The sequence below is a fragment of the Podarcis liolepis genome (genome assembly GCF_965112155.1).
Source record: "Podarcis liolepis genome assembly, chromosome: 13".
Classification (NCBI taxonomy): Eukaryota; Metazoa; Chordata; class Lepidosauria; order Squamata; family Lacertidae; genus Podarcis; species Podarcis liolepis.
The window spans coordinates 24,708,630-24,732,562 of record NC_139573.1 but is presented as its reverse complement, the minus strand read 5'-3'; the positions used below and the strand labels follow the sequence as shown (position 1 = coordinate 24,732,562).

The 23,933-nt window shown below is 41.7% G+C and overlaps 2 protein-coding genes across 2 annotated transcripts in view; one reads left to right on the top strand and one right to left on the bottom strand.

The window, feature by feature from the left end:
- Nucleotides 1–9,623, bottom strand: part of LOC310691980 (butyrophilin subfamily 3 member A1-like) — a 16,404-nt gene extending 6,781 nt beyond the window's left edge. Inside the window, exons 1-4 of the mRNA XM_083472326.1 lie at nt 9,523–9,623; nt 8,257–8,359; nt 6,499–6,609; nt 4,240–4,296 (exon numbers count right to left, since the gene is read on the bottom strand). Of these exons, the coding sequence (XP_083328452.1) occupies nt 4,240–4,296; nt 6,499–6,609; nt 8,257–8,269 (181 nt within the window). The 5' untranslated portion in view covers nt 8,270–8,359; nt 9,523–9,623. The remainder of the gene's footprint in view (nt 1–4,239; nt 4,297–6,498; nt 6,610–8,256; nt 8,360–9,522) is intronic.
- Nucleotides 9,624–11,937: 2,314 nt separating this feature from the next.
- Nucleotides 11,938–23,240, top strand: LOC310691982 (uncharacterized protein). The gene is made up of 12 exons (XM_083472330.1): nt 11,938–12,310; nt 13,201–13,239; nt 14,967–15,260; nt 15,438–15,476; nt 17,150–17,176; nt 17,861–17,878; nt 18,634–18,705; nt 19,229–19,253; nt 21,116–21,141; nt 21,818–21,918; nt 22,390–22,485; nt 22,893–23,240. Exons 1-12 carry the CDS (start codon nt 12,280–12,282, stop codon nt 22,902–22,904), a joined length of 780 nt encoding a protein of 259 aa, XP_083328456.1. The 5' UTR covers nt 11,938–12,279; the 3' UTR covers nt 22,905–23,240.
- The last annotated feature ends 693 nt before the right edge of the window (nt 23,241–23,933 follow it).

The window sequence follows — 23,933 nt, the reverse complement described above, 5'->3', positions numbered from 1 at the left end:
ACACAGTTCCAAACCCAGTCGCTTCCAGCTCCTGACCGTTGGCTTGCTTCACAGTGAAGCTTTGCTTCTTAAACGTCGAAAACAGACTTCTGTGTGGACTCATGTGTTTTGTACAACCTGTGTCAATGACAAACGTGTTCTCCACTTCTGGTGTGGTTCCTTTCGACATCAAAGCCTTTGCAGGTTTCACCTGGGACTTGGTACGACTTTTGCCTGACGCCTCAGGCTTTGCAGAGCTCCCCTTGGCTCCTTTCTGCTCACGTGGCTTCTTACAGTTCCGCTGAAGATGCCCAGTCTGTCCACAATTGAAACATTCGACAGCGTTCAGAGCTACAGCCTGCTCTTCAGTAGCAACAGCAGTGGGGGAGTCAGAACTCCGAGCCTCTCTCCCCCTGTCTTTTACATCCAGTGCAGCAAGGCGATCTTGTTCATTCTGAACCACCGCGCACACTCTCTCCACCGTGAGGTCCGCGGCCGGTAGGGAACGAAGCTGACTAGCAACAGTTTTATATGTCCGATTTAGGCTGTTTATAATCATGAAGCAAAATATCTCCTCTTGTAGAGGGAAATAGCATTCCGCCATCTGCTGGCGCAGGAACTTCATCTCTGTCAAATGCGCTTGTACATCTCCATCAGGCGCAAGCCTCAGATTGGTCAGCTTTTCAAAATGCAGCAACGCTGAAGAACCAGCATCTCTCTGATGTGTTCTACACAGCGTCTCCCAAATCTCTCGCGCGTTCACTAAATTCTGGATATGCACGAGTTGGTCATCCGAGACACACAGAATTATAGCCGTCCTGGCTTTCACATTCTGTGAATTCCAACCTGCCGTTGGTGCTGCAGGGATGGGGTTCTCAATCACCCCAAAAATCCTCTGGTTCTGAAGCAGGGCTTTCTTCTTTATAGACCATGAGGAATAATTGTCATTAGTCAGTGGAGGTGGGTAAAGTAAGCCTCCCCCCTTCTTGGCATCCATTTTGAATCCAAGCCTCAGCTCTCACTCTCGAGCCTGTAATTTCCAAGAGTCACTATTGGTTGTTTACTGCCTTCCCACTTGGCAGAAATCGCAAGCTGCTTGAAAATCCTTTCAGAGAACAGCGAAGTAGACACAACAAACTTCGTGTTCCAGCCCCCAGTCAGTAAGTTTCCACCGCACTGACTTCTCGTTGCTTAGCAACTGTGCATACCAGTGTTATCTAGGTATGCAAGGTATTTTGCCGTTTCTGCCGGTGCTGGTTTCAGCCAAACACAGACACTTCAGTGAACCGAAGATTGCTTCTTAACACGTTCACTTTTCACAGCCATAAATTCACCATACCTTTGGGGCTCCGTTGCTCGGCATTCACCTTGTCTCGATGCCCAGCCGTCTGTGTAGCTTCCAGCTGCACGTATCTTTATCTTCCTGCCCTTGGTGCAGAGGATGAAGAACGATCCATCAACCTCTCTTGCAGATTTCCATAGATCAGAACCATCGGCAATTGCTACCAGTTGTCGGATATCAAGCCTTATCAGAGGAACTGGCCATGCTCCAGGCACCCGGCTTGATCTCCTGGTTGACCTCCCTGTCTGCATTCCCGGCAGGATACAGGCGAGGTCACGATCAGCGATCCTCCTCAAGCGTGAGAAGAACACACCACTCTTCCCTACTCCCCCAGGGAGGGGAAAGAGATAGACAGAAATGTATTTACATGGCTTTATTTCTGTCTTTGCAGCAGTACAGAGAAACGCGTCTGCACTCTTCAAACTCCAACAGCAGAGAGACAAACTCCACCTCCTGTACTTCCTGTACAGGTCAAATGACACTCTGAGCTAACATCCGGTGCTCAGCACAGTGAATAGACTGCTCCTTTGTTCTCACGGTACAGTCCCAAACATTCCCATAATGTTTTGCTTTCCAGCCAGCTGCAGCTCGCTGCTGCATTGCTCCTTTTCCGTAGCAGGTTTCAAATCCTTCCTGTTAATTTATCTAATTCTGCATAGTCCATTAATTTCATTTGCCATTCTTCTTTCATCGGTAATTCTTCTTGCTTCCATTTTTGTGCCAATAATATTCTTGCTGCTGTTGTTGCATATAAAAACAACTTACAATTCTGTCTGTTAGTATCCTCCCCTACAATGCCAAGTAAAAATGCTTCTGGTTTTTTAGTATATGTATATTTTAACATCTTTTTCATCTCATTGTATATCATCTCCCAGAAGTTTTTCACTTTCTTACATTCCCACCACATGTGGTTAAAAGTTCCTTCTTTTTCTTTACATTCCCAACATTTATTACTTATTTTATACATTTTAGCTAATTTCACAGGGGTGATATACCACCTATACATAATTTTCATTACATTTCTTTGCATTGCGAGCAGTAAATTTTAATCTTTCTTTCTACAGTTTTTCCCAATCTTTTAACTGTATATTATACCCAAAATCTTTGGCCCAATGTATCATAACCGACTTTACCTCTTTATCTTTCAAATGCCATTTGAGCAGCAATTTATACATTTTAGACAAAATTTTATAATCATTATTCAATATTTCTATTTCAAATTTGATTTATTATAATCAAATCCTTTTTCTTCAAATCCTGTTTAAACATTTCATCGACTTGGCAATAGTGCAGCCAATCATATCCTTTAACCTCTTCATAGGGTTTCAGTTTCCATTTACTTCCTTCCTTTTGTATTAATTTTTCATACGTGACCCAATTTTTACTCATATTTGTCTGTTCTACTAGGTGTTTATACCTATTCCATATTTCAAATAGAGCTCTTCGGAATATACGGTTACCAAATCCTTTATGGACTTTTGTCTTGTTATACCATAAATATGTGTGCCAACCAAATCTATTATCATAACCCTCCAAATCCAACAAATCTGAATTTTCTAACATCCATTCCTTTAACCAATAGAGGCAAGGTGCTTCATAATACAATTTCAAGTCTGGCAGGGTGGAGCCCACCTCTTTCTTTAGCATCTGTTAACAACTTATATTGAATTCTTGGTTTCTTCCCCTGCCAGATATAACTTGAAACCATCTTCTGCCATTCCTTAAAAATTGCTGCCCACTTGATTTTTGGAATTGCTTGATATGAAAATAAAATTTTTGGTAGCACATTCGTTTTAATGACAGAAATCCTTCCCCATACTTCCAGGTCTCTTTTAATTCCATTCCACACCAGTGTATAATTATTCTGAAAAAGGTCTATATTCTTTTATCTTAACCATATTCCTAAATATTTAACTTTTTTGACAACTTCTATACAGATCTATTGCTGCAACATATCCACCAAGTCTTGTTTCATATTTTTAACTACCATTTTAGTTTTCTTTTTGTTCAGTTTAAAACCTGCTACATGCCCGAATTATTCTATCTCTTCTAATACTTCCTTAGCACTGGTTAACGTTTCTTCTATTGTTAATACCAAGTCATCTGCAAAGGCTTTCACTTTCGTTCCTTTCGACCGACTGAAATTCCTTTTATTTTTTCATTTCTCCTTGTTGTCCTTAGGAAGACTTCCAGTACAAATATGAATAATAATGGTGGTTGTCTTGTACCTTTTGTAATTTCAATATTTTCTGTTATTATATTGTTTACTATCAGTTTTGCTTTTTGTCCTCCCAAAGGACAGGTAGACCTCCTATTCCTCCCCTCAGCCTTGCCCCAGCCTGGCTCAAAATGAGAAGTGTGCAGCTGCACAGGTACAAGCCCTCAGTCAGCCTGGACTTAGGAACTCATAAAGCTGAAGAAAACAAACTGGCCTGTGGTTTGCTTGTCTTCAGTATGGAGCAGAAGCAAGAAAGGCAGTTCAGCCGGGAGGATAATATGTCCTGTGCTGTACACCATCCGATTCCCTCCACAAAAGTTCCTTGCATTGGCAAGGAGAAATTCCCTCATCAGCACTAAAATGCCTGAGAGGACTTGGGTTCAGAAGGTGTACTGTGACGCACAACGTTGGTCTGGGGAGATTGGATCAGGTGCATCTGAATCATTGCCTGCTTGCCCCCAGCCCCCTTCCTAACCACAACAATTCCTCTGCCTTTTTTCCGGGACTAATCCTCCTTTCCCTATAACACTTCCTTCTAATGGTACTTTCTTTTCAAATCTGAATGGAAGTTTGCATGCACAGCTTTGCTTTAGCTTTAATCACTGTACAGCAGTGCTGGTTTTCAGTGCTTTAAAGCATAAATGTACATACATAAATATCCAGAAGCACATCATTCGATTAACTCAAGCAGGAACCTCACCTGGTATTATTCTTCTGTTTTCTTCACCATATCTACTTTGTGAATTCTTACATTTCTCTGGAAAAGGAACACAGAAAGGCAATGCATGTTTATGGGTGAAATAGGCTCTATGGTTTCCCTTACTAACACAGGATGAGAAGGTAGCTACTATTATTGTAATGTGTATGGGTTGCTCGTGCGTAAGTTGCCGCCTCTCCAGGCTTTGTTGCCTTGCTAAACCTTTCAGTCTGGGCAGCCCTTCACTTCGTGGCTGCCTCAGTCACTAGCAGAATCCGTCAGTGGGCGTTTCTTAAATCTTTTCCAACATAAAAGTTGATTGACACCCAGTCTCCTCCTACTCTCTCTGCGCGGAAGTCTTCTGCGCAGGGTGGGCGTGGGTAGCGGAGGGCCCGTGCTCTCCCCGCTGGTGTCCGGTGAAGAGTCCTGGAGCCCTCTCGCCGATTCCCCCATCAGCCCCTCTATATCCCTGGTGTTGCGCTGATTTGCTTCCCCATCTGCAGAGCTGCCTCTCTCCCTGCTGGGCCCTTCTCCAGCATCATTTGAGAGCCTTCCCTCTGCCTCTAGCTCCGATGTCAGTTCCCTGACAATTACCGTATTTTTTGCACCATAACACTCACTTTTTTCCTCCTAGAAAGTAAGGGGAAATGTCTGTGCGTGTTATGGAGGGAATGCCTACGGGTGGCGGAGGGGATCTGCTGCAGTCGTGAGCAGAAGATCCATGGTTCCCCTTCCCTCCCTCCTCCATGGCTCGCTTTGAAACAGCAAAGCGGGAGAAGAGCCGCGGAGTGGGGAGGAGAGAGGGACAGAGAGCCTGCTTCTTTAAAGGAGCAAAGCGGGAGGGGAGAGGAGCTTTCTCCCCTTATACCCCTCTTCTTCATTATTAGCAGCATCCTTCTCCACCCACCACATGCCTGTTCCTTGTCCCTTGAGTGCTTTTCCTTCCTTCCCCACTTAAAACGTGGTTACAAAGCATGGATCCACATGGATCCACAGGATTTTTGCACTGGGTCACCCCAAATTCACCATCAGATCACATAGCATGTCCATGGCTACATCTTGCACCAAAAAAATCACGCACCCACTGTTGCCTGGGGATGCAGTGGTGCAAAAATGTGGTTACAAAGCATGGATCCACATGGATCCTCAGGATTTTTGCACTGGGCTACTCCAAACTCACTGTCAGATCACATGTCCGTGGCCACAGCATGAACCACAAAAATCATATATCCACTGTTTCGTTTAGAATATTTGTTTCCTTGTTTTCTTCCTCTAAAAACTATGTGCGTGTTATGGTCTGGTGCGTGTTATAGAGCGAAAAATACGGTATGCTATATTTTTAAGAGTGTGAGCCACATCTGAGAATCCTAGTAGTCTAAATGCAGAAGAGGAAAGGGAGGCACATTTCTCCAAAAGTGGTAGAGAAAAGACAGGCTGGCCATCCTATTCCTCCCCTCAGCCTTCGCCCAACCTGCCTCAAAATAGCCAAGGATGAGGGTTGTGCAGATGCACAGGCACAAGCCTTGGAGTTTGTAAAGCTGAAGGGAACAAACAGGCCTATAGTTTGGTTGTCTTCAGCATGGAGCTGAACTGGGAGAGACAATTCAGCCTGGGGGATATGTGGACTGTAGGTGTAAGGGAGGGGCAACAAGGCGAAGTGGGACTGAGCCACAAAGCTCCTTGAGGGAGAATCAGAAACAAATACCAAACAGGGAGATCAGATACTTATTTGTAAATGGAACTGAGTGGGAGTTTACAATATTTTGCAAAACTGGGTCCTTTGAAGTATGAGTCACTGATACATTTTAAAAATCATAGAAACAGTGGATGACACAAATACACCTAAAACAAAAGTGTTTCCTTATTCTCTTGAAATATTTCATATTCATTCATTTTGCTGCAGAGGTTCAGCCAAATTTGAGAAGCATTTTGACCAAGCTCACAATGCAACATGAATGAAAGGGACAAGATATTTGCGAGGGGAGTCATTTTGGCAAACCAATAAGTGAACTGGAATAGGAATTCTTATCCCAGCCCCCAGCTTCAGAACATCTTTAAAAAAAAGAGAGGCAAGTTTTAAAATAAGATGCAATTTCCTCATAGTGAATACTTCTGCATTCTCCCTCTGAAACATTTATGGCGTCATTTTGAGGGTTCATTAACAACTTTTGAAACTAAACTTAAAGACCTAACCATGATTTCCCACCTGTAAGCAAAGGGGAAATTGAAAAATCCCACTGCTTTTATCAAACATATATTTACCTTTAATGAAACAAATCAACGTGGCAATGAGAGCAAGAATAGCTATGATGGCTACTGCAAGCAGTGCCCAGGAAACAGAGTTCCAAGCATAGCAATCTGAGGTAGAGTTTCCTGCAAAACAGAAATGTCAAAGAAGTTAATATAACTATTATTTATTTATTTATTTATTTATTTATTTATTTATACATACCCCACCCATCTGGCTGGGTTTCCCCAGCCACTCTGTGCAGCTCCTAACAGAATATTAAAAACACAACAAAGAAGGTAGTAAATGAATCACATCTTTCTAGGCTGCATTGCCCCATATTTTCATTTTCAGTGTATCAGTTATATGGGACAGTTAACACAGTATAACAGCTCGGCCCAAGCAGAAGAAAATGTCTTTGCTGAGGACTTAGCATGCTCATCCCAATAGATTTTACCATGTCTCACATTTTGGGGCATTGCATGTTTAAATATGTGGACCGTGGCTAAGGACAGACTCACTTTCTCTTAGTTTCTCATTTCTCATTTCTCTAATCTCCCCTTTGGCCCATTTTCTCATCAGTTTGTTTTTGACAGCTGGAGATATATAGATGGATAATCAGCACACGAATTTGTGCAGATTCTTGTGTGTTTTTCCTAATATACATATTTTTCCTTATAAAAGCTGCCCTAGTATAATCTATTTTTGTACATTAATCTCCCTAATATAAATATTTTTCTATTTACTTTCCCTAATATATGTTTTAATATGCAATTTGTAACTTACATGATTTATTTAATCACATCAAATACTATTTAATATAATTTTGCACATGCCATAAGCTGTGCCATCCCCCTCTCCCACACAGGACAGAGTAGTCCTCATTACCTGAAGCAGAGAGACTTAAGGTATTTAGAAATTGTGCTTCTTCATTATGTGATGCTCTTAAACGGGGGGCAGGTATAGTGAGTGAATTATTCATAACCAATAGAAACCTTTAAAATCCTGCTACAACACCCTGTGGTAGAAAATGGGTTTTGCATGCAGTCAGCTCCAGGTTCAATTCCTTTTCAAAGTATGGGAAGGCCCTATCAGAATGGGTGTCTTGTGGCCCCTTGTGATATGTGGACTCCATATGAGTTGCAGAGCAGTCTTGTGAGGTATTATGGGCCTATCTTATTGCAGTTGTTGCAATTGCTTCAGTTGCTGTGGCCAGCAGTTGTAGACAGTTTTGTTTTATCTGTCTGTTGAGCTGAGCTCCAGATCCTTGCCCTCTTCACTAATTCTATCTTGCTGATGGTTGGCTGTAGGAAAAGTCTTGCTTTAGATATTTCTTTTCAGGCTGTGTTCTTCATATTTTTTTACCCCCAAAAAAGTTCAAAATGACTTTTTTTTTAATTCTGTAAATAATGCAGCCATGTAAATAATCCAGAATGTGCTCTAGATCAAGGACTTCAAAACAGTTTATCCTTGAGTCCCCACCCCTCCCATTGGTGCTGTTTGTTCCTGAAGATGCTGCAAAAAACACCTTTAGGTCTGATTGGGAAGGAGTTGGCAAGTCCTGTTCCCTCCCCTCATAATCTAGATTGTGATGTGAAACACTGCAGCTGCTTTTTCTTCAGATGAAATGAGACCTGTATAAGCACAAGTTTTGGATATGTTTATGTGAATATTGCTATGAAGCAAGAGGAGCCTCAAGCACATATGAAGTTCTGGTTCATAGCCTGCATTTAAGTACTTTACCAAGTCTATGACAACACAGCACATTTCTGGTGTTTCTCTGAACCTTTTACCTAATAAAGACATTGCTGTTCCCAGGATTACAGCACAGAAGGAAGCAAAAATTGTACATTCCGTGAGAACCAAGTCTCTTGTTCCTCTTCACACTGTTCTGATCTGAAATAAAAGCAACAATGCCAGCAAAAATAAATATGTGCCAATAACATGCAAATGCAAAAACAGCCCACCGGATTCAAAATTAAGGAAGAGCACATTTAACCTGTTTTGTATAACTGTAACTACCACGGCTATCTACCTTTCTACCGGGCTGTTTCAGAGGGATCAAAAATTTCTGGGACTGACCTTTCACTGAGGATGAACTGCTATAAGAAAGGTGGGGAAAGCTTTTTTTATATAAAATCACCACCATAATCTCAGTCATCTCCATCTTTTAAGAAAATAGTACAGTGGTACCTCAGGTTAAGAACTTAATTTGTTCTGGAGGTCCGCTCTTAACCTGAAACTGTTCTTAACCTGAGGTACCACTTTAGTTAATGGGGCCTCCTGCTGCCGCCATGCCGCCGGAGCACAATTTCTTTCTCATCCTGAAGCAAAGTTCTTAACTGGAGGTACTATTTCTGGGTTAGCAGAGTCTGTAACCTGAAGCGTATGTAACCTGAACCATATGTAACCTGAGGTATCACTGTATAAGCAAAAATATACAAACACAACCCATTTTACAAACAAGAGGTCACTGACACAACTAGTGCAACAAGGCTAGTGCACACTTCTGATTACTCTGCACCCAGTGCACTCCCACAGATGGTGTGAAAAGCCGTGTACATGAAACATTAACCACATTATAGATCTACCCTGAACTTCCTCATGGAAAGCTGCATTTTGATGTTTTTTCCCCTCAGACCAGCTTCAAACGGAAATGAGAAAAAGAATGACATAGCTGCATTTTAAGGCAGTGATGCGTATACAACCAGAGTATGTAACCATAACCACATTTAACAATTTTCCCAGTAGAATTATAATACAGTCTATTACCTTGTCAAGTGCTAAAAATGTACCTTGCATTTTTTATGCAGGGTGTTCTTATTGATACCATGGTTTTTTGAGTCCCAGAAACTACCACGAGGGCAAAAGTTCAATCAGTGACACAATTTAATATCCAAGGGTGTGTGAACTAACTTGCATATAATGGGAGGGAGACAAAGAAACAGGTCATAATCCAAAAATATTTCATGAGCTGCTCACTGCCCACCCCACTTTTAAACCATATATCACCCATTTTCATATTACTTGGAAAGAGAAAAGCAACAAAGGAAATGTACCTTTTCTTGATCATTAGAAGTAATCGCAAAGTTCAGTCCTCAGCTACTGAAATGAGAATTGCATTTGACACGCAGGTTGTTGTGGCACAAATGAAAGTGAGAGTAGAGAGATCATAATGTGCAACATGACTTGAACATTGACCAGGAAAACTTAAGGATTAGTTACATATTAATCATCCAGCTATTGTACAAATACCTTTGTTTGGAAGAACTCCCTCTGACAAACATGAAACTGGTTTGTAACTGAGAAAATATGCTAGCAGAAACCACCTGTCATTATGATGGGTAGCTTGTGTTTGAACAGAGAGCTTTCTGGGCCTGTGTGCACATTTGCAAATTGTAGACACTGTGCTGTGGCACTCCACATGTTGCAGCAGTACAACTTTCATCAGATCCAGCCAGTGTGGATGAGGATGACAAGATTTGTTCAGGATCAGTTAGAAGAACGTACGGTAGTTTACCTAAGGGGTCCTTTTTTCTAAGGATTGGATCTGACCCCTGCCCCAACTCTCCAGATATGTTGTCCACATGTCAGATTGTACTCAGTAGTTTATCAAGTACATTGGGACATTTTTGATAACTTGTTTTTTTAATTGATTAGGAGTAATATTATATGGAGGGCTGGAAAAAGAAATTTAACTTGCCATTTTCTCACTGCAGCACTACAAATGTAGAAGGCACTGTTACTCCAAGGCCCTCTTAACACTTCCTCACCTGCCAGAAAAACACTGTCCCTGACTGACCATGCCTGAGGCAGGAATGCTTTCTTGTGCCCTCAGAGACTGCCTGGCTTGGGCAGATGCAGCCAACCAGCCCAGGACGAGGAAACCCATAAAGTAGAAGCTAGGACAGCATCAAAGAACATTCTAATGTTATCTTCACTAATGTATATGTATTTTTATTCACACTTTACCTCAGTGTTAGCATTTTTGTACACATTATTTGTCTGGAGAATTGCATGGCAAAATTTGGAGCAATGTGAATTTCAAAGGATGCCCGTGCTGTGGTTTCAGAAAGCATGAATTTGGTAGGTTCGCCTTTAAATACAAATTGAATTGAATTCTTCCCCCATTCCTAGGCAGGAATCACTAGGTCAGGGTGCTCCATGGCTGGCCTCTTCCATGCACCTTCTGCTTTCCCCTCATTATGCTTCCCATTCTCTCCTCCTTACCCCTGACCTCTCCCCAATTCTCCCCTCACTCCTTTATTTCTCACACATTTGTTCCCCCAATCCTCCACTTCCTAATGTGCTGCTGAGGGGGGAAGTGTTTTATTTGCATTTTTTCTGGTGTTTACGTTGCTGGTTCCCCCTAAACAGCTCCCCTCCATTTAAAAAAAGAAATGTTTCTTTAAAAGGAGGTTATCTCTTTGCTTGCTTCCTGCCCCACTCCCTGTGATAAAAAGGCAGAGATTAGTTGGACGGGGGCTTTGAGGGGGGCCGCTTCTGTGCCACAATAGGAAAATGGAAGGTGGGAAATTTAACTGGCCACCTTATGATGAAATGGGAGGTTTGGTCATTGTGCCTAAATTGCTACCTATCCTAAAACTTTTACCTCAGAGTGCCACTATACCCGAATGGGTGAGTTCTGCATTATACCAAACCCCAAAAGTGATTCCTGTAATTGTGGGGTGAGAATGGGGGGGGGGGAGCTTATCAGTAAACAGTGCAAGCAAATGTGTGTCTACTCACACACTACCCACACTATTTTGGGCATCGCTGCTGGAGAGGCGTGTGTGGCAAAACTGTCATTGCCCTATTGCGATAAACAAAGGCAGGAAACTATTGGACCATTTGGTGGCTCATAGAGTGGTAGCGCTGAATGGTCGGGTTATTGAGCACCCCACCATTAAGTTCAGCAAGGTGTCCCTCTATCGATAAGATGGCGTGCATCTTTCCAATGCAGGAAATGATGTTTGGCTGTGTGATATAATTGATGGCATTAGGAATTTGTTGCAGGTGTGAGGGTATTGGTCGCAAGCCTTTTGGCTCGAGTGGCGGTTAGGCATTGGAATATTTCTGGAGAAGAGAAGAGGGGAGGTTGATGTGCATCAGCAGGACTCCCCCTACTGGTGGTTAACCCTTCCTGGACTCCCTGCAGATGGGCTGGAGTCAGATATAGTCAGTTAGATCCAATGCCTAAACCAATATCGCTCATCATCTGTAACCAATAAAGCTGTTGCCTTTTTTTGCCCATTAACTTTAAATACTTGTGTCTTTATTCAACTGGGGGGGGGGGTGGACCTTGCCATGCAATGAGGAGGAGGGGAGCTTGTCAGTAAACAGTGCAAGCAACTGTGTGTCCTTCCACAAGTAAGCAGTACTGAATTCAATGGGGCTTACTCCCAGGAAAGTCAAGGATTCCCACACGATGGGGTCAATATTGCCATCCTTCATGCCCTGTTTGCAGACATCATTGTAATGCAGAGTTGGTCTGTCAATGGACCTGGTGCCTGAAGCCAACTCCCCCAGAGCACATCCTTAGAGATACTGCCATTTCCATTTTGTGGACGTGACCAAGCCAGCATAGATGTCACTATTTTATATGTGGTTGGCAAAGATTATTGTTTGGTACAGAGGCATATAAACTGCAGATCTGTATTAAGTGTACTGCTTCTGTTTCAAACTTTCATGCAAATTAGGAACATGGAATGGTGTGCTACGCACAAAGCATCTCATTCTGAAGCGTAGGAAATGCTGTGTGAGCAGCAGAAACCTCTGTCCGGTTTGCACAAAGAGGAACTGCTGCTATATTTGTAATGATACTTCTGCTGGGGCTCTGCCTTTGCTGTGAGTATATTAAGGGTTAACAGGGAATCCATTTAAAGTGGAGTGATTTATAATATAATATAAAGAATCATGTTTATTTATCTAGCCAATTGGTGCTTGGAGCATTTTAAAAACTGCAATTATATAATAGTAGGGATTATAATGAAAAAAGAGCCACTCTTACAGAGTTGCTAAATTCCTTTTCCCATCATTGTCAGTAATCCAAGGACTTGGATGCAAAAAGCAATTGCTGGGAAATTGTGAGTGGAAATTCCAATAGTGCTACTGTAGTGGGGAGGTATTTAACAAAGAATGGGGAAAGTTTAAAATTTATTTGAAAAGCTGTTGTAAACAACTATATGCATTGGTAGGATTGGCAGAAAACTTGTAATAACATTCTGAACTATGGATTGACAAAGGATTTATAAAAATAGAGTTATGATAGAGTTGCAGAGGGAGAAATCATTACATTAAGATCCACAATGGGGGGAGGGAAGTCAGAAGGGATTGTATGTTTATGTTTTCAATTAATTTGTTTATATAAAATAGAAAATACAAAAATAGAAATAATTTTTATTTTTGTATTTTCTAAGTGCTACTGTAGAAATGCGATTTTGACTCTCCTCTCTTTGATCAAACATTCCAGTGTCATATTCCAAACTCCCCCAAATGCTCCAATTAATTTTAGTGCATAGTAATGGGAAATAATATTGGGGAAATGAGTGATATCACAGTATTTTTGCATCATATATTGAGTTGTGATTTCAGAGTAATGTAAGTCTTTATTTGAGGTGCAAATCTAAATATTCTCAAGGATTCATGCATCTGAATGACACTGCTGCCTTTCAAAGAGGTCAAAATCAGTATTTTCTTGCTACTAAAAGCTTATTACAGTATGTTCACTTTTAAAGGTATTCATCTCACAAGGGAAGAGACTTGTCCCACCCCAGGTAAGTGTTGCTCTCATTGTGGGAGGTGTTGCCCTTTTTGCAAAAAAAAATTGCTTTTTCCACCTCACTGCTATTTCCACACCACCTCTTTGCCATTATTATCCTGTTAATATAGGTGTGGGAAGTTTGGGAAATGAGTGATTTCCCTAGACTTGGACCCTAGACAGAAAGGAAAAACAGCTTTAGTTTTGTAAGGATTGTTTTTGGTGTGCAAATAGCTCATCCAGTAGAAGTATATTTAAAGGGCCTTCCCTCTATGTAGATATTTAAAGGCAGCTAAGAACCAAACTAGATGTACACATCTTTAACAGACTGGCACACTTCTAGTTTAGGCTAGAGGGGCTTGTTTATGAGCAGAATTATGTGCAGCGGTGTAGCATGGTGGGGCACATGGGTGGTTGCCCCAGGCACAAAATTGTTAAGGGCGCAAAATTTCAACACCCACTGCTGCTTCAACACAGCTGTGTGCTTCTATCACTGGGCTCCATTGAAAACGGCTTCTCCATGCGATCCAGAAGTGACCTCTGCAGAAAATGGAATGACTCTTCTTATCTCTGTGGCTGCGATCTCCTGGGTGATGTGGATGCCATTAGGCAGCTGAATGCACAGGTGTGCTCCATCTATTTCCATCCCTCTACATGGCCCTGGGCACTGGCAACCCATGCTATGCCACTGACTATGTGAACCTCTAACAGAGTGGGATCTGAATATATTACCTATCTACGTTTTTGTGGAGCACAGTCCAGTTCATCAAGCACATGCAGTACATACTGCTCTTGTCCTTCTGGCTTGCACTCTTTATAAAGATTTGAGAAGTACAGTTATCACTCCTCTATTATTGTCCATTCCTGGGTACCCAACCACTGTTACAGTGTCCTTTCTCTTGGCAGACCAAGATAAGCAGGTGACAGCAAAGGTTACAAGGTTTTTAGCTGGGGCAATTAGAATAAGATCCATTATTTGACTATTTACCTTTATCCTCTGTATACCACATTTTGTTTCTTTTATTGCAATGGCTGCTGGCTAATGCAAATAAAGATTCATTCATTCATACTGCTGATGGCAGTGCAGGAGGTTATTAGAAACACATGACTAGTTAGTATTGATTAATAAGAACTCTTGCACCATAGCTATATAGGTGAATGCCAATATACTATTAGAAGATAGTATATACTATTAGTGCTAGTAATACCAGTTGTGTCCTAATTCAAGGTACACAATCATACTCAAGTTACGTGATTTTTTTTTAAAAAAAAACCTAAGGTATTCATCTCACAAAGCAACAGACTTGTCGCACCCCAGGTAAGTGTTGCTCCCATTGTGGGACACAGGCAGAAGGAGTTTACCCTTCTGCCCCATCATGGTCCCAATATCACTTAGCAGCAGCTGCTATTTGCATTAGAAACTAATTTCCATTTGGTACGAACGGGAACTTTCTTCCTGATGCAAATAGCAGCTCCAGAGGAATGTTTGGGAGGAGAACAATGAGAGGAACTGCTCACCACAGTACAAATCCTGACTGGAGTCCCCATTGATTGGAATTTTGCAATTTCAGAACAATATGCTATATTATGTTCAACAATATCATGAGTTGTCTGGACAACATATACACTGTCTTTAATGGATTCCTGGCACAGGAAATGGACTGAAAATTATAAACTAGTCAAATGCTACACAAACTTTCATATTTGTATGTAATTAAGTGGGTTGTTTTCCCATTCCTACAGGTACTCTTACCAAACCAAACATATTTCTGGAAACCTCACCCAATGATGAAGCAGATGAAGTTTTGGTTAAGTGTCAAATACCACCAGTCTCTCCTTTTACCAGAATTATTCTCTGTGAAGACGGGGTAGAAATCAAAAGTCAGAAGCAAAAGAATGCAATATTTTTATATAAATTTTCTTATAAAATATCAAGAGCAAGTACAAGACAGCTTTCTTGCATGTACCAGAACAAGGATAAAAACAACCAGGTGAATAATTCCTCTCCAAGTGATGCCAAGAACCTTTATGTTTCAGGTAAGAAAACTACAAATGAAATAGTTTTTATAGAAAACTGTAATTTTCTTGGTGAATCAAGAATGGAAATTTTCTATTGTGATACATTAATGCTACCCAAAATGCTTTATTTCCTTCAGGTTTCAACTACTTTGATTGCTGCTGATTCCTCCTCATTTTTTATTTATTTTTTTTTAGAAAGGGGGACTTGGAGAACAGACTTCAATGAAGATGCAGGTAATTATGCTAATTAGGCACTCTCCTATCAAACTGAGCCATGGCAATCCTAGCTCCTTATTAGAAGGAATGATTGTAACAAGTGGGAAGCCACAGCAAAGTATCTAAGGTAAACCTCACCCCTAACATTAGGCTTATAATGCTGTTTAGGGCTTGTGAGTAGGGAAATTACACCTTTGTGTTTTTCATCCTTCAGAATGCTTAGGTTCAGGGGCAACAGCCCCTCCCCACTACCCGCAGCCCTGCTTTTACTGCTGTTTATGTGGGAATAGTTTCTGCTAGTCATCCCACCATAATTCTCCCTACAGGATACTTTAAAGTGTTAGGGGCTCAAGAGGCTTTGACAGCCTCATGGTCCTGGAAGCCAATAAATAGACTCAGTTCTCATTTCATGTTTTATAAAAAATATACCCACTTCCGCATACCTGGGAAGTCCCAGAGTGCACTGAAGCCATTACTTTAAATGTGGATGGCCCTGTTTCACTTTCAAAATGTGTGGAATCATGAAGTTTGAAGTTCAAATACAAAACAATGACAATGATAATACTTTAACAAGCCGAGTAGGAAACTAGTCCATTCTTAACTTCAAATAAAGTGGCTCTAGTAATATATAAACACATATACCCTACCAACAATATTCAACAAGTCCACAGGTCACATACACGTTAGAGCTGCCTATTGTAAATCTTACATAAGCACATAAGCTGGATTTCACCAGCTGTTTAGCTGAAAGCCTTGTTAGCTACTGGGTGTGTAGCATGTCGTGATACCGTTGAGCAAAGGTGAAGAAAATAAAAGTTCTGAAGGAACCTTTGAGAACCGTATATCTGAAACATGGATGGTGAAAAGGGGAAGTTACTGGAAAGTCTTACACCACTACAAAAGACAGAGTGTTTTTAGAAGCAGAGATTTAAATATACTGGTAAACTGTAAGAGAGTGGCACAGCTAAATCTGTCATACAGGTATAAATCAGCCTTCCCTAACCTGATAGCCTTCAGAAGATGTTGGACGAAAGCTCCCATCAGTGAAGTTAACCTGGCACCATCATTAACATCCATTTGTTTTTGGGATAGAACTATTCCCCCAGGTATTTGATAGAGTCTTATGATTCTGCTGTTTATTGATTGTATATGTGTGTGCTGCTTAAGTTCTTGCTTATGTTTTATTGGGTCTGTTCTACGGCTTATTGAATTTTCAGTAAATGGGGTAAACATTTGGATTGGTTCAAGAGTAATTTAGTTGCACTTCCCATTGAAACTAGTGAGACTAATAATAACTGTCACATGGATTTCAATGGGAAATAAGTGTGACTAATGCACAATCCTATTAATGTCTACTGAGACGTGTCATTAATTTATTGAGGTTTACTTCTAGGTAAGTAGGTATAGGAATGCAAACTAAATTAGTCGGCAACTAACCATTATGTTCAGTACCTCCTGAGCAGAAAGCACAAAGGGCATTTCTTTCCTCCAGCTGCTCTAAATGATATTGTAATAAATGTGAATCATTTATAACACCTTGGCTGATCTTCAAATAGGCAGTAACTCCTATGTTGTTATACCTCTGCAAGCACCATAGAAATGGAGTGAATTCTCAGCTACAGCAGAAGTGGTAAGAAATGCAATTACATCTTTCACATTTATCCAGTTATCCACTTTTATCCAATTCACAGGTGCCTCAAATAATGCAGATTCCTTAGGTAAGTGAGTTTTTACTCTAAAACCCAAATGCCACAGGACTCTTGCTGTAAGCTTTCTTTGGCTATTGGATGAATTGATGTTCCATCACTGGGTGAAGATGCAAAAGTCCCATGAATCACAGAGCCCAGTAGGCACTGCTATCTATTCCAGGGCTCCTGAAAGCCACTGAGAAGTCCCTATGCCGAATCCCTTATGCAATGATACTCTAGCAGGAAGAATAGGAAGGGATGATTCTCATCTCAAAAGGAAATAAATTATATAGGTCATTTTGAAGCCATAGATTATACAGTCATACCTTGAGTTGAATGTGCTTCGGGTTGAGCGCATTCGAGTTGCGCTCCGCGGCAACCCGGAAGTAATAGAGCGTGTTACTTCCAAGTTTTGCCGCTCGCGCATGTGCAGATGCTCAAAATTATGTCATGCGCATGCATGGAAGTGGCCAAATGCAACCCGTGCAAGCGCAGATGCGTCGTCGCATCTTGCGTTCTGTTTGGGATGTGAACGGGGCTCCTGAACAGATCCCGGTCGCATCCCGAGGTACCACTGTAAAACCTAAGTGATCAGAGACTGGAAGATTGGTTGGTTGACATACTGTTTCTTATAAATTTGTAAAAGGCAATACAAATTGAAAAGTAAAAAAAAATAGAGAATTTTTGTATAACCCATTTGCTTTCAATTCACAGGTTTTGAAATTTCCTTAGGTAAGTAGTTTTTAATCTATTCTAGGGTTGAATGTGGCCATATGCCCTTTGAGGCAACTTTTTGAGGGTCACATGCCATTGGTGGGTGAAACCAGAAGCAAAAGTGGGCAGAACAACACTTTGGATTTTATCTTTCTATGCACACACACCTGACTCTACAACCAAGGCAGACAAGAAGCATTAGAGTTCAGTAATACATTCCAGGCAGCCAAGAATCACTCAAGAGGATGCAAAGCAAGGCTGGTGAGGGTTGTGGCCTGGGGAACACCCCTAGGGCTAGACATTTAGCCCTTGCACCTGAGGTTTCCCCAACCCAAAGCCTAGTACATCTATTACTTGTTACCAGACTCTTGCTTGCTAACCTCCTTGTTGATCCCATGAGTTGCTCTGTTGTAAGTTCCACAGCAGCAGACACACTGTATCATAACCGTGTTTCAGTGGGCATGTCTGAAATCACAATGATCAAACTGTGGGTACTCCATGCCACATTTCAGAAATCTGGACAAATCAGCTTCTTGTGAACTGCCCTGAGATCTTTTGATGAAGGGAAGTATATAAATCTAACAAATGAAAATAAAAACTGTTCTTTTTAGCAATTCAGACTTTCAGGGTTTACTATCATTGAATGTTGCTTGATGTATCCACCTTTACTATGCATGCACCATTGTATAACATGTTTCCTTTTGCTATCTTAGCTTTTCCATCTTTTTGAATAAAGTGGGTTGATGCATGCATTATTTTTTTCCTGCCCTTAGCATTAGGATTTGGAATTACAACTGCTTCCGTCCTTATCTGTGCTGCACTGTTTTATGTGCTGGAGAAAAGAGGTAATGTTCAAGCAAAATATAGCAATCATAATTAAAACTAACTACTAAAATGAGCCCTCTGCAATCCTGCCTTGCTAGGATTTATGTTACAACTAACTTACTTCAGTATAGTCTTATTGCACAGTCTGTTTCTCTGACAGTGGTGGGTGTGGATGATGCCTCTGTCTTGACACTGTGCACACGTTCATCTTATTGCTTGATTGCTCCTGGATGGGCAACATATGCATAATAATGTTCCTGCATGCTGTCTGCATGTCCACTCCAGCGATCACACTGCAAGGTGTGTGCACATATAATGAACAAATGTCATGTTGAAGGAATGACCGCTACTGTCGCTGATATTGGAGGAACAAGTGGGATGATGTCCCAGGGAGGGGCAAGTTTTGAATAGCTATCCAGAACTTTCCCCATTTATGTCTGCCGCCTTATGGTTCAGTGTGTCTTATAATTGTGGTGTTATGTCATAGCAGCTATGAAGAGATTGATCTAAGATGATCCAATGTACACTGTATCTCTCTCTCAGGTATAATCCAATGGAGAGCAACCAGGTAGGTGTAATGAGACTTTCATAATTATGCCTTCAATTCAGTAAAGAGTTGATTCTATATGCAGAAAATATAGTAAAGCACCTTTCTTCTTCAGAACAGCATATTCTGGGCAACAATTTCTTTTCTGGATATCGGACATGCCTAAACTTGCTTCATATCGTAACTGGAACTAATGCTTTCATATCTTCTCCTGGGTTAAATAGAAATTACAGTGGTGCCCCGCAAGACGAACGCCTCGCGAGACGAAAAACTCGCAAAACAAAAGGTTTTTTCGTTTTCGAGTTGCTTCGCAAGACGAATTTCCCTATGGGCTTGCTTCGCAAAACGAAGCTTGCCCCGCAAGCTCCAGGGACAGCGGGAAGCGCAGCGCGTCTTCCCCGCTGTCCCCGGACCTCTTTTGAAGCAAGGGGCGGCGGGGAGAAGCGGAGTTAAATAGAAATTACAGTGGTGCCCCGCAAGACGAACGCCTCGCGAGACGAAAAACTCTTTTGAAGCAAGGGGCGGCGGGGAGAAGATCGCTTCTCCCCGTTGCCAGCCCCGCAAGCTCCGGGGACAGAGGGGAAGGCGCCCCTTGCTTCAAAAGAGGGGACAGAGCGGCGTTTCCCCTCTGTCCCCGGACGGTCTCCATAGGAACGCATTGATTGATTTTCAATGCATTCCTATGGGAAACCGTGCCTCGCAAGACGAAAAACTCGCAAGAAGAAAAAACTTGCGGAACGAATTAATTTCGTCTTGCGAGGCACCACTGTACTCATTTGCAAGCAGAGACAACTTCTTCTATTCCTCACAGTAATAAAATTGGAGAAGTAGTAACAAAACTTGATGGGTAAATTCAGACAGTCATTTATCAAGTAATGTTGTACGGCACTATATCTAATCATATTTTTAAAAATGAGTTCATATAGTGAAGTGCCGGCTCTTTTAAGAAGGGTCAGACAAGATGTTGTATGGGGGCAGTTTGTCCTCCACTTGAGCTGGGGCTCTTAAGTTTCTTTCCACTCTTTAATACTTGTTTTGTGAGTACAACACCCATAGGTAGATTTAGGTAAGTGTGGGAAGCTGATTCTCCATGCGAAGAGAGAGAATTTGGCTTTAACTGAAGTTGCCTGCTGGAATGTAATTGCAGACATATAATGTCTGTGTTTTTGTTGTAAACCACCCTGAGAACTGCAGATGAAGGACAGCATACAAACTTAATAAAAAATAGAACCCATGCTAATCTTTGACTTTAGTTTAATAGCTTGAGATGTATATTAATGTATTTCATAAAATTTATATACTGCCTGATTATAGAAAAACTTCAAAGCAGTTTACAAAAGAGATAAAACAATAAAATTTACAACAATAATTTAAAGTATACAAAAAGTTAAAACAGTAATACAGGTAAAGTGACCCCTGACCATTAGGCCGACTCTGAGGTTGCGGCGCTCATCTTGCTTTATTGGCCGAGGGAGCCAGCGTACAGCTTCCAGGTCATGTGGCAAGCATGACAAAGCCGCTTCTGGCGAACCAGAGCAGCGCACAGAAACGCTGTTTACCTCCCCACTGGAGTGGTACCTATTTATCTACTAGCACTTTGATGTGCTTTCGAACTGCTAGGTTGGCAAGAGCAGGGACCAAGCAATGGGAGCTCACCCTGTTGCGGGGATTCGAACCACCAACCTTCTGATCGGCAAGCCCTAGGCTCTGTGGTTTAACCCATAGCGCCACCCGCATCCCTAAAACAGTAATAGATTGAAGCTCATTAAAACTCACAGCAACTCTCTAAACTTTCTATGTATGTCTACATACACATTTGAAACTAGAGAACTTCTCTCTGCCCCTCCAGCTTTATATATCTCACACATCTTTGCTTTCCACAGACATCCAGAAAGAGAAAACCAAACACGTAAGGATATGCTTTATCATCTCTCTCTTTCTCTTCCTGTATTGTCTAGATTGAAGCATGTAGTCAAGTGATGTGAGATCTGTGGCTTGCTCGCAAGCAAGCAAGAAAGCCAGCTGAATCTACTGTGCATTTCCCTTATGTCCTCATGTTGCAAAGGCAAGCATGAACGGGCAGAATTGTGTGGTAGGGAGCTGTGGCCCTCCAGATGTTGCTCTCTGATCATTGTCCATGCTGAACTGGATTGATGCAAGCTGGTGTTCAACCATGTCAGGAGAGCCAAAACTTGCCCTAATAAGCTTGTGAGCCCTCCTTCCCACTACCACTTCCCTCTCTCATAAGAAAAAGGAGTTAACATGCAATGGGAAAGAGCATGACTCCTATATTTGATATGCCCACCCCTTCCAGTGCGGCCAGTACATGCCAAATTGAGGAGGGCCTGCTCTTTAAAATCCAAACATGGGTTCCTGCATGGTAGAGCATCCTTCCTTGAATTAGTGTCCCATCACTGGTACTCCTGTGTCCCTATTACCCCTGTTACAATCTAGGCTGAGGGGGAAATGAGATTAGAGACCACTGTTTGCCCACCTGTGATTTAAATTGGGCAGGGTCAAAGATTGTGTTTTATAGTTTTCATCCTAACTATTACTGCTAACCCCAATATTGCTTTTCTCCCCAGAAGGACAACCAGTTGGTTCATTGAATGATGAATCAGAGCAGAATCCCTTGCATGTTTACTCAGACATAAGCCTCAGTCCGGTCAGTGGGATTTACTGCCAGGTGAGTATGCATAATGTTGCAGTCTCAGTGAATTGCAGAGCAATTCTCATCAGACCGATCCCCCAAACCTATAACAGTATTTTTCAGACCATTTGATACATTGTGGGTACTTCCGTATGTTTCCATCTCTTTTAGGTCCAAACTGGATTTGACTGAGCAGCTGCATTTGTTTATGACAAGCATCTACACATTCACATAAAAATGATGGACGTTTAATTTTTACAACTCTTGTGAATTTAGGTTGTGATCCTATGTGCCCTTACCTGTTGTCCATCCCCACTTGGGACATGTATAGGATTGCATTCCAAATCTGCATGCTGGCATGCTCCTGTCTTCTGGTGGTAGTTTACCTCTCACTGGTTACTCCTCCTGTATGTCTCCCCCACCCCCAACTCACATACACCATTTAGTGTGTTTCATGGTTTTCAAAGAGGAGAGCACCAATATAATCTGGCACTTTTTCCTCCCAAGGCAGAGGCACCCAAAGGAATTTTGCATCCAGCCTATAGCCATGTAAGCTTTAAGAAGAGACAGGAAGCTCATCCTGCTCTGGGAAGGTTCTATGAGGTCAGTATATACTCAGAGCATGCCGTAAAATTCATCTTGTATCTATATGTATGCATTTTTAACACAATTTATTTTTGAATAGCTGTGTGTTGATCTCGGAAAGATCTGTATGCAATGCTTTGCAGGTGTTGCAGAGCCTGGTCTTTATCTGCCCCACACCTGACGTTATAAAGGATGTCAGGTGTAGGGCATATGGGGAGGACTTGGGGGCCTAATAGGCCCATGGACAAGAGATTTGCTAACCCTGTTATATCCTATTGTGAACATCTCTAATTGAGTCAGTGCAAAGTTGGTGTGTGGGAATCACATGCTGATGTTTTATCCGCATCCTGAGATGTCATTTATTCATATGAAATATGTATGACAGAGTTTCATTTTGTGTTTTTGTTTTCTGTTTTGCTTCCTAGGAAGAAGTATGATTTCCAGATGTGGTGCTTAAATAATATGAACTACTCCAAAACCTAAATCTCAACATCCTGAAAAGTATTCTCATTTCTACTGCATGGAAGACTCTGCATGTTGAATTTAGGCATGCAAAGATTACCAATTCTTTACAGCAGATTATGTGAGGCTTCTCACAGTTTTTGAATTTTTCATGTTCTTTATACAGATTCATTATGTTAACCAGAAACTTTATACGTTCCCAGGAAGAGGCCCACAGACATAAACTACAGACATAAGCTGTTAATTAAGAGTAAGGGGTTTGTCATAACCTTAAGTAATATGACTGTTCAATTAAAATTATTTTGATTTGGGCTTGTTGGTGTGTTTCTTCAAGGAAATTGAGTGCTCAAGCCACACCTACCCACCCTCACCCTACCTCCACATAGAATAACCAGACAGGGCAACATATTTGGGGGCAAATAAGGCCATGACTTTATTGATTACAGATGTAGAGGTTTGGTATAGGCATTGAGTATAACTGTTGACTTCCAGCCCAGGAGAGGAGTCCTATGACATACATCAAATAGGAATACTGCCGTGGGATCGCCAATTTGAGAAGTGCTGTGGCCCAAGCCCCCACCTGGACCTCTGGACAGAAGCAAGTCCTCCCAGATCCCTTTAACAGCATACCCTTTCCTTTGGAGGGGTAGGCAAAGGTTACAACCTCCCCTCCACCCAAGACTAAGACTTCTTCAATGCCTAAATTGCCATACGTTGTGGCAATTGCTATGAGGTAGGTGAAAACCACCAAACGGGAGCCAATTGGCCTGGTAGGAGAATTCCTGCCCAGCCCCGAAAACGGAAACCAACAATATCCAAGTACCAAACAAGCTTAATCATAGTGAGGAGGTAAATCTGGTGGTCCATCCCCCAGGAATGTCCTGCTTCCAAGACTGCTTGCAATTGTCTGAATTTTCAGACAGGCTTGGATTCCAACCAGTGGAGACTACTGTAAGAGGTATCCATCGGCGGATCTCATTGGGGGCAGCGGAGCCATCCTGCAA